The 15,776-nt window shown below is 46.9% G+C and overlaps 2 protein-coding genes across 7 annotated transcripts in view; one reads left to right on the top strand and one right to left on the bottom strand.

Moving 5' to 3' along the window:
• DPYD (dihydropyrimidine dehydrogenase) overlaps window positions 1-15,776 on the bottom strand; it is a 538,621-nt gene that overhangs the window by 467,695 nt on the left and 55,150 nt on the right. The window lies entirely within an intron of this gene.
• Window positions 262-5,460, top strand: LOC307218419 (uncharacterized protein). Its single transcript, XM_079980686.1, has 2 exons — window positions 262-1,072; window positions 4,433-5,460. The coding sequence occupies exons 1-2, from the start codon at window positions 844-846 to the stop codon at window positions 4,945-4,947; spliced, it is 744 nt and encodes a 247-aa protein (XP_079836812.1). The 5' UTR covers window positions 262-843; the 3' UTR covers window positions 4,948-5,460.

Here is a 15,776-nt window from a genome sequence, read left to right as displayed (position 1 = left end):
GGGGGCCCTGCGGGCTGGCCCAAGAAGGTGCAGGGTGCTCGACATTTTGTTTTTAAAAGCAGATAATCAGATAGATAGTTAGATAGATAGATAGATAGATAGATAGATAGATAGATAGATGATGGATAGATAGATAGATAGATACGTGCTTGTGCATTCTACTCTTGGTTTTGATTCAAGGTGATATTTTATTTAATTCAAATTAATTGCTGCATAGACAATATTGTTTTGTTTATTATTTTATTCTCTTTGGAAAAGGTGCTGATAGGCAACAGAGGTACTTTCGCGCTTGATGGTGGATGGCCAGCAGTTGTTAATTTATTTTGAAGTTTGATAGCCATTTATTGGTCGTGGTGATTTTGTGGAGTTGATTTGATATTGATTTTATTCCCAACTAGCAGGTATGGCTCCGAAGAAAGTCGCTGCCCGCCCGGGTCCAGCTGCTGCCTCAAAACGGCCTATTAGAGGCCCATCCCAGGCACTCCACTCACCCACTTCAAGCCAACCAGTGGGGCGGGTACAATCTTTGGTGGCAAGTATGGCCGGTGACCCAGCAGCCCTATCTTGCTTCGCGGCTGAAATGGACGGTTTCCTTCAGCATTGCTCCACCCAGCCATCCACGTCTGGAAGGCCGCCTACTTCAGCAATGGTGTCGTCTCCAGTTTCACTGTCATCTAATGAAGATGGGAGAGATGGGTCATCATCGGGGGGTTTGATCGTGAACCCCAGTTAGCCCAGTCCCCTGACTTACCTGCACTCCGGGGCCAGTCACGGAGGTCAGGCCGTTCCACCAGGAGGGCCTCAGGAAAAAGTGGCCCTTTGGCAGTTTCCACTCACCGGTGTATGCCCGCTCAACCTCCGGCTGAGGCGGCGTTGGGTTCTGGCCTCTCATGTGTTGTCTCTCTACAGTCTGATTCAGTTCCATCCCAGCTGAATCCTGATTCCGAGTCTTCTATTGAAGACAGTCTCCCAGTCCCTGCCAGGAAGTCCTTGGGAGGGAAACATCGCCACAGGAGGACATCCCGGAAGCGTGCCAAACGGAGGAAGGACGACACATCTTCCTCTTATTCTGGTACGTCTTCTTCTAGTTCTGATGATGAGGGTAATTCTATGGAATTTTACTGGGGTTTTGGCAAATCGGCTTCGGGGCTCCTGCGGTGGGCTTGGGAACGAAGGGCCAACACACACCGGGCAAAATATGGGGCCATCCAGGAGTGTAGGGATGGCGTGTTGGTTCCCGACGTTAAAGTCTCAACCAATTCTGCCAGGGATATCATACCAGGCTCGCATTTGTCGGCAAAGCTGCGGTCCAGAATTTTAAACGGCCGCTACCTAGACATGTTCAAATTGATCCCACCTTCGGAAGAACAGGAGAAGGGAAGTTCTTCCTCCAAAAAATGCCCTGGGGCCTCCGCTGCGGACAGGACATTCAAACATTGGCTCGATTGTTTCCAGGTCTTCGCTGGTGTGGTTATGGCAGCTTACCCATGGAGATCTCTTCATTTGATAGTTTATCTATCCATTGTTCGCTCAGCATTCACCAAAGCTGGGGAAAAAGCTGCGATCAAATATGATGAGAATTTCAGGCGCCGCGCTGCCAGGATCCCTTCGGCTCGCTGGGATCGCAAGGATCTTGATGTGTGGACCACCCACATAGCCCCACTCATTGATAAAAAGGTGCCGGAGCAGAAGAAGTCGAGGATTTCTGCTTTTAGATCTGGCCGTCGTCTGCTATGCTGGGATTTTAATAAGGGCTCCTGCCAGCGTCCAATGTGCAGATTTGCTCACATGTGTGAAAAATGCAATGGATTGCATTCTGCTTCCTCTTGTTTTGGCGGTCGGCGGCCCTTTCGTGGGGGAAGAGGGGGTTCTCAGCAACCCCCCAAGTCAGCTCCCCTCCCTTCAACCTCAGGAACAGGAAAATAGTGTATTGACCTCCTTGGCTCATACTCCTGTAGGCTTGCTGGCCCTCCAAGTTTGGTTGCAGTCTTACCCCAATAGGGTTGCTGCACGTTATCTAAGTGATGGTTTTTCTGTTGGTTTTTGGATTCCGGTAGCCATGCCTCCCGTGGCACGGAATCCTTCTAATCAGAAATCAGTTTGTGAGCTACCTGAAATTGCCCGAAAAAAGATTGCAAAGGAGGTGGCTATGCATCGTATGGCTGGTCCTTTCAGTGCCCCTCCATTTCATAATTTGCATGTATCCCCATTGGGTATTGTGCCAAAGAAAGCCCCAGGCGAATTTCGTTTGATTCATAATTTATCGCATCCTAGGGGTACCTCAGTCAACGATGTTATTCCTCCGGAGCTTTGCTCTGTAAAGTACGCCTCTCTTGATCATGCGATCAAGATGATTCGGAAGTTCCGCCAGGCTGCTTTACTGGCAAAATGTGATATTGAATCAGCATTTCGTTTACTGCCGATTCATCCAGAGGATTTTTGGCTGCTAGGTTTCCAGTTTGAGGGCAAATATTACTTTGACAAAGCCATGCCTATCGGCTGTTCAATAGCGTGTGCTGCTTTTGAATCCTTCAGCACCTTTTTGGAGTGGGCCCTCAAACTGAAAACCAGACTGGGCAGAGTCACACATCATTTGGATGATTTTTTATTGGCCTCGGCTCGCGATACCGGCAATTGCTCGGTGTTGCTGCATGCCTTCGCTGACCTTACGCAGGAATTGGGGGTTCCACTCGCAGCGGAAAAGACTGAGGGTCCTTCGACCCAGCTTACTTACTTGGGTATCCTTTTGGATACGGTGTCCCAAACTTCCAGCTTGCCAAGGAATAAGCTGGTTGCCTTGAAGAAAGTCATAGAGGAATTGCTCCCTTTGAAGAAGGTGTCCCTAAGGCAACTCCAGTCACTATTAGGACTGAATTTCGTGTGTAGGGTGGTGGCCCCTGGGCGCCCTTTCTGTTCATGCCTGGCTCGACTCACAGTGGGGTTGAAGGACCCACATCATCGGGTTCGCCTCTCCAGTGAGGTGAAGGCTGATCTTGGCATTTGGCTTGAATTCCTGGAGGAATTCAATGGAGTGTCGTTATGGCAAGACACGTTGAACTTACATAATGACTTTCAAGTGCAATCAGATGCTGCAGGTTCCCTGGGCTTTGGTCTATATTGGAAAGGCAGATGGTGCACCATGCGTTGGCCGCCCACTTGGCAGGGAGAAGCCATAACTTTTCGAGTTTTTCCCCATTGCAGTGGCAGTGCACTTGTGGGTCGATGAGTTCAGGGACCATTGCGTTTGCTTCTGGACCGATAACCAGGCGGTGGTGAACGTGCTGGCCAAGCTGTCGTCACGCTTTCCTAGGGTGTCAGCCCTTTTGCGGGCCTTTCTTTTACATTGTTTACGTTATAATATAGTGCACGTTTCATTCCTGGGGTGTCTAACGAAATTGCTGATGCTCTGTCCCGTTTTCAGATGGAGTGGTTCAGACTTCTGGTTCCAGAGGCTCGGAAACGTCCGGAATATTTCCCGTATCATCTCTGGAACCTTGGCAGCAATTAGTTTTTCAGGGAGTAGCAGCATCTATTTCCCCTTCTACCCTCAGGTCGTACACTAAAGCTTGGACTGATTTTTTGGCCTTTACCCATCAGTCAGCCAGGGAGGAAAGGAGGGCCCCACCCTCCACTTCTCAGGTGCTAAGATATTTGGCGCACCTGTTTCAGTTGGGACGTGCAGCTAAGATAATTAGGATTCAGGCAGCTGCCATAGCTTTTTTCTGTAAATCATATTTTGACAAAGATCCTTGTGCAAAGTTTGTCGTGCATAAGGCCCTGGAAGGGTGGGGTAGGTTTTGTCCTTCCCAGCCAGCAACCCGGCGCCTGATCTCATTCGATTTGCTGTGCAGGATGCGCAAAACGTTTTGGAATGTGTGCTGGTCCGGGTATGAGGCTCACCTTTTTTCGGCAGCCTTTTCTATTGCCTTCTTTGGAACTTTAAGGGTGGGTGAGCTCGTGTTGGAGGCTCACAGGGACGGTCATTCTAGGGGCCTATTGCTCCAGGATGTACAGTTATCCCCAGCGGAGATGAGACTCACAATTAGGAACTCAAAAACGGATCAGAGGGGTAGGGGAGCCCTTATTCGTCTCCCTGCTACGGGGGAGGCGGGCCCTTGCCCTGTCAAAGATGTTAGAAGGTACCTGGCCGTTCGTTCCCCAGGGGATGGTCTTCTGTTGAGGCATGAGAATGGGCTGCCCCTGTCAAGACACCAGTTTGCAATGGTGATGCGGAAGGCGATCATTGCTTGTGGCGATTCGGCTTATGGTTTTGCACCCCATTCCTTTAGGATCGGGGCTGCCACGACGGCAGCGCACTGGGGCCTGTCAGCCAACAGAATAAAGGATTTGGGTCGCTGGAAATCAAACGCGTTCAGAGGCTATGTTCGTTAACAATTTGGTATTCTTACATCTTTTTACTTGTTTATCTCAGGTTTAGCAGCTGTCCGCATCTGGATGGTGGGGCACGGCATCGTGCATTGGGCTGGCATCGGAGCCCGGCAGTCCGGATTGGGACCAGGTCTCGGCCTTCCTCCACACGTGCACATGTCGTGGCTGTCCAGACGGGGAATGCGCTGGCCAGAGTTCCTGCCGCTGATTCGGAGGCAGTTGTTTTTGGAAGGGCCGCCCACGGCTATTGTGGTGCAGCTGGGTGAGAATCACCTGGTTTCCATGGACTGTTTTTCTTTACATGCTGCAATTTTGGACGACCTGGAGGTGCTGCGGGCAATGGTGCCGACAGCAAAAAAAAATTGGTCAAAGCTTTTGCAACGACGTGTTTGGAGGGGCAGTCGTTGCCCAGCTGCCACCGAAAGGGCCAGAAAACGTATCAATTCTGCTGTGTCTAAAACGGTTTTTGAGCTGGGTGGTGATGTGATTTCCCATCCTGAGATTCTTTTTCAGGCTGAATCCTTTTTCAGAGATGATGGCGTGCACCTTTCTGCCTAAGGGAATGAGGCGTGGCTGGGTGCGGTGGTGGCTAAGCTGAAGGCTTGGCTGGGTCTGTGAGTGGTTTGGCGGTGAGCTTAGGGCTCCATGGCGGTTAGGCATTGGTTAAAATTGGTTGGTGGAGGGGTAAGTGCCTACCCCTCCAATGGTGGTGTGGAAAGGGAATTCCGTTAAAGGAATCCAGGAGCTTGTCATTCTTTTCGTCCTTGTCCCTGGCATCAGACTTGGGCCATGCAAGCCCCACAGGAACATGAGGGTGAGAAGTGAGGGACTGATGCCCAGCTTCATTTTCTCACCCAATACTTGCTTCCCACGCTGGCTTCCGCTGCAATCTGGAAGTCAAGTCTGTCCCTGGGGCAAGGACAGATAGTCATAACCAATGCCTAAGCAACCACTCACATTTTTTGTTTTTTTGAATAAAGTTGTGGCCAAAATTATGCCAAAAACCTTAAACAAAAATTGATGTGTGATGTGTGACTTTTTTGGTGGGGGGTGGCATTGTGGGACTCAACACGCAACATTATTTCACTAGTTGTATGAAGTTTTGGTGTAATGAACCAATATGGCGCTGTGATGTTAAAACTGCAGGACAACTTTTTAACAACAAGCACCTTGATCTAGCAATAGTAGGACAAACTCTTCACACATTTCAGCTTTGGTTGTTTCACACATTCCTCTTTTGTTCGTGTGACCAGAAAGAAGTCCTTTCTCCTCATCCCTCAGTGAGAAACAAGCACTCACCATATACGTGTGCATTATTTCAGGAACTAGTGCCTGGTATCATGGGTTGTCTCCAACTAAGTGTTCCAGAAACCAAACTGATTAATAGGCCCCAGTCATGCTGTTAATTTCAATGGGTTTACTTTGAGTAGGACTAGAACTGAATACCATCCAATGGCACCTTCACTACCTTCGGCAGGTTGATTTCAGTTGACATGTTAGTCCTTCTCTCTCTTTACCCTTTACAGCAGCAGGTTGGCACAATGACAACAAAAAGTGTTCTAACTGTCAAGTTGTACTACTGGCACCCGCCATTTTAATTCCCCAGCAATTCCTCCAAGGCCCAGTGTAGCATTACACTGGAGTTATGTTGTACAAGTGTCCTGGAAGCAGCGCTGTTTGGGGGGTTTAGAATTGAAGTTTACAAGCACAGGCACCTGGGCCCAGAGCAGCAAAAAACCAGAAATGAAAGGACGATCAGCACTTTGAGACGGTGGCAGATTCAGTCCTGGGCCACCCCAGAGGTTCAGGTAACTGGGAAATGTCTAATAGTGTTGACCCCTGAAACCAGGCCTCCATTATTTATATACCACAGTTCTAACAAGCTGCCCAGAGTTTTGTCAAAAATAGAACACAAAATGTTAATCACACACCAAAATCAGTATCACACACACACACACACTTTTCCATAAAGGTAGCTTTCGTTAGAAAACACATCATTCTGGGAGCAAATACTGTGCTAAGCAGAGGTTTTCATTTACTAGTGTTATTTAGTCATAAGCCTTCAAAGTATGGAGATCAGATTTCTGGGAAGGTTTCCTGGGTGCTTCATAAATTATTTCAGCAAACAAGGATAAACAGAGGAATTTACATCAGGGCCCTCAGAGGGGGGTGATGGCTTTCTTGGTGGCCTGCTGAGACCAGTGTGTAAGATGCTTTGTGTACAAAGTCGTTTACATCTGCTCTGACTTTGACTCCACATTGGTGGCACCTACTGATGCATTCTGGGCATCTGTCTCTCTCCTGTTGCGATGGGTCTTTTTTCAACTTGGGCTGCCTAGGGAGATGGGCAGGGTTCTGGGAAGCCTGAAACTGGCTACATGTCCATTCTGGCTAATTAAGGCTGCCGGAGATGGACTGGCCCAGTGCATGAAGATTGTGATTAATTCTTCTCTAAGGGTGGGTGGTATACCCAGGGGCGTATGAAGTGGGGAGGCAGAGGGGGCCCCTGCCTCCCCCCAGCTTTAGAGTGGCCGAGGGCTCATGCGGGAGCCTGTACAGAGTGTGCATGTGCAGCATCCCATAGGGACTGAGCATGTGCTGCATCCCGTATGGCCGCTGCGCATGAGCACTCAGTATGGGCTGCAGCACATGAGCAGTCCGTACGGGAATGCCCCGCACCGGGCGCCAGAGAGGGTTCCTCTGCCACTGGACAGCTGACAAAACAAACTTAAAGGACCACCTCTTCCACCCAGTGTACATGTCCCTCCTGGTGAAAGGAAGTCATTTTTTGTGTTTGGCATTTTTCTGAGGTATGGCTGGTGGGACATATGAGAAGCCTCTTGCTTTTGTGATGTTCAGAAGGAGGGAATTTCATTTGTCCTTTTTGGTTGGCATTTCACCATCGACTGAAGACCTTAACTCTTCCAAAGGGCTCTAGATGTATCTGCTTTTCAATTCAATTTGTCCTTTTGACTACTGTATTTTCCACAAGAGTCTCACCAGCTGCCTTTTTGTATATATTTTAATTATAAATTTGATTACTGCTGTATTTTCCTTTTTCCTTTTTATATTTTAATCTTATGTAAGCCACCTTAAGCGCTTTCTTTTTAGAAATGAAAAAGTGGGGTCTAAATCTTTAAATAAATAAAATAATCTGAATACATCTTCAAGCCATTTACATCAATTAATTTAGTTCTAATCCAGAACCTAATTAACGGCACCAGTGCGATGGGCATTCAGTTTCTGGGCTTAACTGCAAGTTGAGCATGTAGATATAAAACCATTTGCTGTAGAGTATGTAAAAAGCTATCTGAAAACAAGAAACAATTGTCAACATTCTTGAGCACAAAGAGCATCTGTTTTCAAGTAATTCCCAGTTTCCTGGGGAAGTAAATGTGGTTTGACCCACGTATGGGCATCATCTCAGAAATGAAATCTATTCTGCATGTGTAGGGATAGCTGCTGTGCTCCAATGGCTTGGAATGCATTCACTTCTAGTAACATACATATATTTGTGCTATAATTGTAATCCCCCCCCCCAGTCTATTTTGCTCACACTTCTCCATGCATGCTCCTGTTCCAGGATCAAAGGCCAACAGATAGGAACAAACATATGCTGTGTTTTGTGCTTCATTCTACTGTGGCTCCTTAATTTTGCAATATTATCGCTTTGGAAAAGTATCTTTTTTCCATCTTGAGAAACTCATATTGTGATGGTTTGCTGCTTTATTTCTAGTTGTAAAATCTGACATTTATTATTATTTTAGATAGGTTCCCTGCCACTTATTGAAGGTACCTGCTTTCTTATTCCTTTAATCTCTGCTGCCACCAAATATCTAAATACTATATTCCTTTATTCACCTATTTGCACTCAGTAGCAGGGTCTAGGCTATGTTTAGTTTGGGTTCAGGTCGAACACAAAACCATGGGTTGGCATAATGGGTATGAGCCACAACCAGTCTTGGATTCACACTCCCTTGGATTCACAGAGCCAGTGTGGTGTAGTGGTTAAGAGCAGTGGACTCGTAATCTGGGGAACCGGGTTCGCGTCTCCGCTCCTCCACATGCAGCTGCTGGGTGACCTTGGGCTAGTCACACTTCCTTGAAGTCTCTCAGCCCCACTCACCTCACAGAGTGTTTGCTGTGGGGGAGGAAGGGAAAGGAGAATGTTAGCCGCTTTGAGACTCCTTAAAGGGAGTGAAAGGTGGGGTATTCAAATGCAAACTCTTCTCTTCTTCTTTTCCTTTGTGCATGAGAAGACTGAAAATTTTCACTTTGGGTTTTGAATAAAACATGTTTCCTATTATGCCTTCTCTTGAAACTGGTTTTTTTCTCAGTTTGGTTCCAACAAACTCCCCCAACCTTCTTTGTTTCTTTTGGGATGGGATAAAACTGGATTAATCTTTGGGAGTAAGCAAAACCTAAGAACTGTTGGGAGCAGGGCGGCAGAGTTTACAAAAAATATTTGACAAAAAATATTTGACTTCCTACCCTGATATACAAAGGTGAAGATATCTGTATATCACAATGTTTAGCTGGTTTTATATCAATGTTGAAAACCAGATATTGCCAGAGGGGTTTTCCAGCCAGAACTTGCTGGAATTCAGTTCCAGCACCTCTCAGGTGGGTGCCATTGTCATTCTAAGAGAACAAGGGAGGTGTTCATGGTGAGTTCTGGCAGCTCTTTTTCTAGAAAAACAGCACTGGATATCGTCCAGCCCTAGTAGTTCCAGTTTCACATCATCTGGTACCCAATGTTTGCCTGAGACCCAGTAAAGCTGTTGCCAGGCATACTCAGAGAGTTCTGGGCTAGGTGAACTAATACAGTGGTACCTCAGGTTACATATGCTTCAGGTTACATACGCTTCAGGTTACAGACTCTGCTAACCCAGAAATAGTGCTTCAGGTTAAGAACTTTGCTTCAGAGCTTGTAGGGCAGCGGCTGAAGAAGGAGCAAAAAGGGTTTTTCTCCTGTGTGTGTTTCTTGTGGCTGATTAACTGTTCTCCCTGTGCAAAGGTCAGAGGGGGCAGGGTTTCTGTTGAGGTAGGTGATTAGCTGTGGGAGGAGCTTATCTTTAGATTTAGATTTAGGGGAGCTAGTCTCAAACGTTTGTTGGGGGAGACCTAGGGTTTTTTTGGGGGGAGTTACTTGTCCTGTCTGCACGCTTCTTATGATGGAGGACCACTGCAGCCCCAACAACACGTTCTCAAGATGGAGAGTGAGGGAACAGCTGCAGTCGCCTGCGGTTTCTGCACAATGTTTGCCATCTTGCCAAAGGTTGCAGGCAGCTTTACCTGCAGCAATTGCATGTTGATTGCCCTCTAAAAAGACAAAGTCCAGCAACTGGAGGAACGTGTGGCTACGCTCCAAAGAATTAGAGAGCTGGAGCTTTTCTTGGAAGCAACAGAGCACACCGTCTCCACCAAGGAGGAGACAGGGGACTCCCCTGAGAAGGAGGCTAGTTCACCAACACAGGAGCCAGATATATGGAGAAACGTGACTCAAAGAAGTAGGAGGCCCAGGGTTCGCTCTGATTGTTTAGAAATACACAATCGCTTTGAGGTCCTCTCCCCTAGAATGGAAGACGAAGAGCAGACTCCATTTGAGGATCTCTCCCTCGTTACAGTCGATCAGGTATATGAAGACGAGCAGCAAAGTCAGTCCTCAGGGAATGTGCAGGCGACCTTGGAACGGACAGATCACGGAAGAACCCCGACCAAACCTAAGAGGAGGCGTGTAGTGGTGATAGGGGATTCCCTACTGAGGGGAACAGAAGCAGTGATCTGTGGGCCTGACAAGATGTCTCGGGAAGTGTGCTGTCTCCCCGGGGCTAAGATCCAAGATGTAACTGAACGACTGCAAGAAATCATAAAACCCACTGACAAATACCCCTTCCTCTTGGTTCATGTGGGAACCAATGACACTGCAAGCAATAGCCTCCAGAAGATCAAAAGAGACTATGAGGCTCTGGGCAGGAAATTGAAGGAATTAAATGCACAAATTGTCATCTCATCTGTCCTCCCAGTTGAACGACGTGGCCCAGGGAGAGAGAGAAAAATAGTGGAAGTGAACAGCTGGCTTCGCAAATGGTGTAAACAGGAACGGTTTGGATTCTTAGATCACGGACTGCAGTTTCTTGAAGATGGACTTCTGGCAAGCGATGGGCTGCACCTCACAACGGTTGGGAGGAATGTTTTTGCCAAAAATCTCAGAAACCTCATCAGGAGGGCTTTAAACTGACTAATGTGGGGGAGGGAGACAGTGCTCCTGAAGGTAGGAGTCTATCAATTGATGAACATGATCATCCAAATGTCATAGACCAAATGGAGCAAACAGCACGCAGACCTAGTGGTGGGAGGAAAAAATCCTTAAATAAGAGACACGGGGGAATGATTAATGGACTTCAATGTCTGTACACTAATGCGCAAAGCATGGGTAATAAACAAGATGAGCTTGAGCTCTTGGTACAGAAAACTAAATATGACATAATAGGCATCACTGAAACCTGGTGGGATAAGTCCCACGACTGGAATGTAATAATGGAGGGTTACAATCTATTTCAGAGAAACAGACCAGACAAGAAAGGAGGAGGAGTGGTGTTATATGTCAGGGATGTGTATACCTGTGAAGAGATCCAAGATTTAGAACCTCAAAGCCAAAGTGAGAGCATTTGGGTCAAAATTAAGGGAGAGATGAATAACAGGGACCTCATTGTGGGAGTTTACTATAGATCCCCAAGCCAAACGGAGGACATAGATGATGCCTTCCTGGAACAGATGGCCAAGCATGCAAAAGGAAGGGAGATAGTAGTAATGGGGGACTTCAATTACCCGGATATTTGCTGGATGTCAAACTCAGCCAAGAGCATAAGGTCAAACAGATTCCTCACTGGCCTTGCAGACAACTTCATTGTCCAGAAAGTGGGAGAAGCAACAAGAGGAACAGCCATTTTAGATCTGGTCCTAACCAATGTTGATGACCTGGTTAGTGGGGTAGAAGTGGAAGGATCATTAGGCGCGAGTGATCATGCTCTTCTGAAGTTTACTATACAGCGGAAAGGAGCAGCCAAGCATACTAGGACTCAATTTCTTGACTTTAAGAAAGCCGACTTCATAAAACTTAGGGAAGTGCTGGGTGAGATCCCATGGACAGTAATACTAAAAGGAAAGGGAGTTCATGATGGCTGGGAGTTTGTTAAGAGGGAGATAATAAAAGCACAACTTCAGGCAATACCAATGAGACGGAAACATGGAAGGTGCCTAAAGAAGCCAGGGTGGCTATCTAAAGAACTTTTAACTGAGTTAAGATTAAAAAAGGATGTGTACAAAAAATGGAAAAGGGGGGAAACCACCAAAGAGGAATTCAAACAAATAGCCAGCACGTGTAGACACAAAGTCAGAAAAGCTAAAGCACAGAATGAACTCAGGCTTGCTAGAGAGGTTAAAAGCAACAAAAAAGGCTTTTATGGGTATGTTCGTAGCAAAAGGAAGAACAAAGAAACAGTGGGGTCACTCAGAGGAGAAGATGGTGAAATGCAAACAGGGGACACAGAAAGGGCTGAACTCCTCAATGCCTTCTTTGCCTCAGTCTTCTCCGATAAAGAAAACAATGCCCGACCTGAAGAATTTGGAGCAAATGATTCAGCAGAGGAAACACAGCCCAGAATAACTAAGGAGATAGTACAAGAATACTTGGCTAGTTTAGATGTATTCAAGTCTCCAGGGCCAGATGAACTGCATCCAAGAGTATTAAAAGAACTGGCAGATGTGATCTCAGAACCACTGGCAGTCATCTTTGAGAATTCCTGGAGAACAGGCGAAGTCCCGGCAGACTGGAGGAGGGCAAATGTTGTCCCTATTTTCAAAAAGGGGAAAAGAGAGGACCCAAATAATTACCGCCCAGTCAGTCTGACATCAATACCAGGGAAGATTCTGGAGCAGATCATTAAGCAAACAGTTTGTGAGCACCTAGAAAGGAATACTGTGATCACCAATAGTCAGCATGGATTTCTGAAAAATAAGTCGTGTCAGACTAACCTGATCTCGTTTTTTGACAGAATTACAAGCCTGGTAGATGAAGGGAACGCAGTGGATGTAGCCTACCTTGATTTCAGCAAGGCATTTGACAAGGTGCCCCATGATATTCTTGTAAAGAAGCTGGTAAAATGCGGTCTTGATTATGCTACCACTCAGTGGATTTGTAACTGGCTGACTGACCGAACCCAAAGGGTGCTCATCAATGGTTCCTCTTCATCCTGGAGAAAAGTGACTAGTGGGGTGCCACAGGGTTCTGTCTTGGGCCCAGTCTTATTCAACATCTTTATCAACGACTTGGATGATGGACTCAAGGGCATCCTGATCAAATTTGCAGATGACACCAAACTGGGAGGGGTGGCTAACACCCCAGAGGACAGGATCACACTTCAAAACGACCTTGACAGATTAGAGAACTGGGCCAAAACAAACAAGATGAATTTTAATAGGGAGAAATGTAAAGTATTGCACTTGGGCAAAAAAAATGAGAGGCACTAATACAAGATGGGTGACACCTGGCTTGAGAGCAGTACATGTGAAAAGGATCTAGGAGTCTTGGTTGACCACAAACTTGACATGAGCCAACAGTGTGACGCGGCAGCTAAAAAAGCCAATGCAATTCTGGGCTGCATCAATAGGAGTATTGCATCTAGATCAAGGGAAGTAATAGTGCCACTGTATTCTGCTCTGGTCAGACCTCACCTGGAGTACTGTGTCCAGTTCTGGGCACCACAGTTCAAGAAGGACACTGACAAACTGGAACGTGTCCAGAGGAGGGCAACCAAAATGGTCAAAGGCCTGGAAACTGTTATTCTAAAGCAGCAATGCAGCAGCAAGCAAAGGCTATAGCAGCCAAGTCTGCTGCTTGTGGCTGGAAAGCCAAACAGGATGTATGTGACTGTTGCCATGGAAACAAAGGGGCAGTCCATTCTGTACTGAGTACCGGATGTTAGCTCAGTGTGTGTGTGTCATATGACCTGTACAGGATGTACATAGGTGGAGTTTGGAGTTTCTCTCTGTTTGTTGATGAGAGCAGACATGTTTTCTCTATATGACTGCTGAAGACAGGAATAAAACATGTAGATACATTTCTGTCTGTGTCTGATTCCCCTCCCTGGGGACATGCTGGAGAGCAGGGAGAAGAGAAGCAGTTGGTGTGTTTTTCTCACAGCCTGAGGAAAATCGCCGGAACGGACCTCGTGTGTTTTTCCTACCGGGAGTCGCCGGAGGGAGGTCGAAAGAATTCAGCCGGTGCCTGGAGAGATAGGCACATACCTCTGACCGAGCCTGAATTCTGACATTGGTAGCAGAGGATGGTTGCTACGATCCATGGGAGTCTGCATCAAGGAGACTGTATTCATCCCTCTCCATGGAACTCTGCAGAAATAGGAGCCTGAGATGGAGGCTGATTCTCTGCAGCCAGAAGCTGACCAGAAGAAGCTGAAAGCCAAGCTACGGAGCCCAGGTATGAGATTTTCGGGCTTAAAAGTGTGAATGCAGATTGATTAATTCTCTGCTTCATGGGAGCAACGTTTGGGAAAAACAGCTCCGAGAGAGAAGAGTCTGCATTCCAAACATTCCTGTGGTTTTTCCTGTCCAAGGAAAGGAATGTGGTTGCTTAGCAACGCAGGCCAGTTTCAAGATAAGGGCTGGAAGTCAGGCTGTGCCCAGAGACTAGGCCCTTACAAAGGAACTGTTGAAAGGGGACTTTCCAAGCGGCCAGTGTTATTGCTGCCAGGTGCACAGAGTGTAAACAAGCCAGCTATTGGATTTTAGAGGCTTGTGTTTGAGAGTCAATGCAAGGACTCAAAATGGATGTCAAGAAGGGAAGCCTGCCTTCTCCACCCCTCTTGACCAGTGACAATTATGCATCTTGGTCAATTAAGATGAAGGCCTTGCTGCAGAATCAGAGACTGTTTAGGGTGATTGAGAACCCCATCCCTGCAGCACCAACGCCTGTTTGGGAGTCACAGGATTTGAAGGCCAGAACGGCAATAATTCTGTGTGTGTCAGATTCGCAGCTTATCCATATACAAAGTTTAGAACACGCGAAAGATGTTTGGGACACGCTGAGAAGGACACATCAGAGAGATGCAGGTTCTTCAGCGTTGCTGTATTTTGAAAAGCTGACTAACCTGAGGCTTGCGCCTGATGGAGATGTTCAAGCGCACCTGACGGAAATGAAATTTCTGCGTCAGCAGATGGTGGAACGCAATTTCCGTCTGCAGGAGGAAGTGTTTTGCTTCATGGTGATCAACAGCCTGAATCGGACTTACAAAACGGTTGCCAGTCAGCTGGGGTCTCTCCCAGCGCAAGATCTAACGTCGGACAGGGTCTTTGCCGTGGTTCTGAACGAACATGACAGACTTGCTGCCCTGGAAGTGAAGGACAGGGGGAGACAAGAACGGAGTTCAGACACCCCCACTGCTGTAGCTACTGGAGGAGACGCCGTAGCTTTGAACGTTGTCCGATGCCACAATTGTGGACAGACTGGGCATCCTCAGCGGAACTGCAGGAAGCCACGTCAGAACAAAGGAGCCAAGGGAAGCTCCACGAAGTCTGAGGCGTCAGGCAGAAGTCATGCCAAGTCACAGGCGAAGCCTGCAAAGGCTTTGATGTCCCTAAAAGCCATACCACAAGTGGGGAATTCCTTCATTTTAGACACGGGAGCGACGGTTCACATGACCCATCGCAGGGATTTGTTTTCGTCGTTTAAGAAGCAAAGCTTCGTTGTACAACAAGCCAACGGTCGAGAGCTGGAAGCCACCGGAATTGGGACTGTGTATCTTAAAAGTCTGAACTTGACTATAAACGATGTTTATTTGGTTCCAGAGTTGAAGTACAATCTGCTCAGCGTTTCGCAGATTGCCAAGAAGGGACTAAAACTGTCCTATGATGATCAACACTGCGAGATCTACAAAGATGGAGAGTTGTATCTTTCTGCCAAAGAGAAAGATGGACTGTATTTGTTGACTTTTGATCAAAGTGATTACATGGAATGTAATTCTTGTGATTCTAACATGATTTCTTTTGCAGGTGTAGCTGAAAAGAACGCCAAGCAGGTCACCTCGAGGGTCGACAGGGCATTTCAGCGGGTGTATGCTGATGTGATTGGTCCTTTAGCACCATCTAGAGGCAATGCAAAGTATTACCTAATATGTGTTGATTCTTTTACAGGTTTTGTCTGGATTTATCTTTTGGAGAGACCGAAAGAAGCCTTAGAAAGGTTTAAAGAGTTTTGTGACAAAGTTAAAAATATGCATGATGCTGACATAGAATGTCTTTGCACAGATGAGAAGCCAATTTTTCTCTTACAGGATTTCCAGAGGTTCCTGAAGAAGAAAGGGATAAGA

Source organism: Podarcis cretensis, assembly GCF_951804945.1.
Source record: "Podarcis cretensis genome assembly, chromosome: 6".
NCBI classification, from domain to species: Eukaryota; Metazoa; Chordata; class Lepidosauria; order Squamata; family Lacertidae; genus Podarcis; species Podarcis cretensis.
The sequence above is the reverse complement of the archived record's forward strand: the minus strand, read 5'-3'. Positions and strand labels throughout refer to the sequence as shown.

Excerpts from the sequence above, each read along its gene's own strand:
- LOC307218419 (XM_079980686.1), top strand. The coding sequence starts at position 844 with ATGCCCGCTCAACCTCCGGCTGAGGCGGCGTTGGGTTCTGGCCTCTCA. Across the intron at positions 1,073-4,432 it reads CACATCTTCCTCTTATTCTG|GTTTAGCAGCTGTCCGCATC; the intron begins GTACGTCTTCTT and ends TGTTTATCTCAG.